The sequence below is a fragment of the Bactrocera latifrons genome, unplaced genomic scaffold (assembly GCF_001853355.1).
Source record: "Bactrocera latifrons isolate USDA-ARS-PBARC rearing strain unplaced genomic scaffold, ASM185335v1 scaffold_438, whole genome shotgun sequence".
Classification (NCBI taxonomy): Eukaryota; Metazoa; Arthropoda; class Insecta; order Diptera; family Tephritidae; genus Bactrocera; species Bactrocera latifrons.
Genome location: NW_017537088.1, coordinates 91,964 through 94,467, shown reverse-complemented (window position 1 = coordinate 94,467; position 2,504 = coordinate 91,964). Strand labels below are relative to the sequence as shown.

Below are 2,504 nucleotides of genomic sequence, written 5' to 3'. Positions count from 1 at the left end.
CGGAAATATATATGTAACAAAAAAGTACACAGGATAATGATCAATATTTATTTTGTCGCCTTCACAATAATCCTCACCARATACAGTCCTCGAAACACTTTCCGTAGGTACTTTTTGGGAGGGCTTTCCGCTCCTTCAGCATATTTGGTTTTATCTCTTCGATCGATTGAAAACGGGTTTCACGCAGCAGCAATTTCAGTTTGTGTAACAAGGAAAAATCACACAGAGTTAAATCTGGTGAATACAATGGTTGATCAATGGTGTTRATTGCGTTTTTGGCTTTAAATTCARGCAAAAAACTCACCTTTATCGAGAAGGGCCGAGCAAGAACGYGTTTCACAYCCAAAATATTAACCAAAATCATTCGAACGCACTCGCGAAAGATGTCGAGCTCTCTTACACTCTAATGTCGAAGGTCGTCCAGAACGTAGCATGTCCACAACGAAATCTCGACTCTCTTTGAAGGCGTTGTGCCAATCGTAGGTTTGTGATTTTGATAAAACTGAATCACCGTAATTAATTATAATTTCCGTGCGCTTTTTTGCACCAATGTACATTGTATTTTATTCTATATTATTTCAAATCACGAATTTAAACTATTTCATAATTTAGAAATAGAAAAATCGCTAGCCTTTATGCTCAACACACGCTTCGAATCACGTCCAGTAAAATCTATTAAGCAATGCGACATGTTAAGCGCTCGAGCAACGCGGCACTCAGCCATTTACACGTCACTACGTAGMAGCAYCGATTTCGCCAGCGTTCAACGCTTGACATGTGGCACATGCCACTCCTTGCCGTTGGGATTKCTACGTAGTAGCTAATTTCGTATGCAGGCGCACTCGTTGGCGCACTTCCGCTTTCTTCCACACGTGATTTGWCAACAACGCCAGTCRCCGGCGGCGGCATCATCATTAGCGGCGCTTTTGTCAAACACCCGTCGGCGTCCAGACGTGGTCCCCTATTTACATATCGCATGTCCGTCCGCAAAAGCGAACCATTTGCCCAACTCCTGTTCAAATTATGCCGTGGCGCAACCTGGATTAACCAGCAACAACATGCCTATCGATGATTTTACGTAATTTTCGGTGGAAAAACCTTGAAATCAATGCCGCGGTGATGCCAGCTCCCGTCCGCCAAGCAGCAGAGTTAYGCACATGTAYATRTGTAAATACATACAAACTCGGTTGTAATTGCAGTCCTGCACGTAACGCGTAGGGGGAAGCGCTGCCTACGCCGTTTAACGCATAAGCCGCTTAGCGCAATTAGCATTGTTGTAAGCGCATTGTCGGCTTGTTGCATTGTGGTACGTGCCACTGGGCCAATAGCAGCGGATATTAATGTGAAATATTCAGTATTTGCGAATGGGATATCGATGCAGGCGCGCTTGCCGGARCGCAGCATAGCTAATCTCCTTCGTTGTGTAAGAGCCATAATGGGACTTCGAATTTGTGCAAATGCGCAGTTTACAGCAAATATGAATAATAAATAAATTCATTACAAAAAATCATAATTCTTCATTTTCTTCTAAAAAATAATTTGTGTCTAATACAATACTTTCTCTCCTCTCTTCCGAATAGATGGCGCGCACGCACCGTTACTCACGAATTTAGGCGCTGCCGAAACCAGCTTCACCTCCACCGTGCCAACACCGGTGAAACGCGGTCCTGGACGTCCACGGCTCAAGACAGCCGGCCCGACATATGTGGGTACACGCGGCGCCCCACGCACACGCAAGCCCATCGGTCCGTTGGTCGTGCCACTCGGCCACAGTCCCGGCGCCACACCAATGACACGCAGCCCAGCTGTTAGCCGCGCACCAAGTCCCAGCTTTTCGGAACGCAGCAGCTACAGCACCACGGGTGCTGGCATTAGCACGTCACAAACTAGTGGCAGCAGTGGCGCAACTAACAGGGATGTGGGCAGCAGCTGAGCGCCGGCTCTCAACTAGTTTCATTTATATTAAGAAGTTTATTTAACAAACCACTAATTAATTTATTACACACACAAACACAACCACATACATAAACAATTTTTCATTTTTATATTTTATATCCTTTTTGCTGATACTTGGATTGTGCTTTTATTATTTTAAGTCCAACAGTGTTCATTACGCATTATTCACTAATTAAGAAAAAATTTCAAAAATATTTATAATAATGTATTAATAGTATTTTAAGCTGCATTATTGAAAATAATTGCATAAAGTCAAACAAATTTAAAAAAACTTATTTTCCGCAAAATTTTTCTTTTATCTAAAAAATACTTTTATTTTGTTAAACAGTGTATTTGCTTTTAGGCTTTTTAAGCTGTCTACAGCAGCGCATTTTCTCATTACTGTATTGAAATTTGTTTTCAAATGCGTATTCAATATTATTGCTGAATGTAAAAACTAAAAAAAAAAATTAAATAAATAAATAAAAACTTTAATTAAATAAAAAGTACTAAAACTATATACACTCTACACATAACATTTTCACGCTGCACGAGCTCTTTTCATACTT

General features: G+C 41.2%; 1 protein-coding gene across 2 annotated transcripts in view; it reads left to right on the top strand.

Annotated features, from left to right (window-relative positions):
• Nucleotides 1-2,209, top strand: part of LOC108972899 (putative DNA helicase Ino80) — an 80,607-nt gene extending 78,398 nt beyond the window's left edge. For both annotated transcript variants that reach the window (XM_018939790.1, XM_018939789.1), the window contains one exon: nucleotides 1,581-2,209. In XM_018939790.1, the coding sequence (XP_018795335.1) occupies nucleotides 1,581-1,933 (353 nt within the window). In that variant the 3' untranslated portion in view covers nucleotides 1,934-2,209. The remainder of the gene's footprint in view (nucleotides 1-1,580) is intronic.
• The last annotated feature ends 295 nt before the right edge of the window (nucleotides 2,210-2,504 follow it).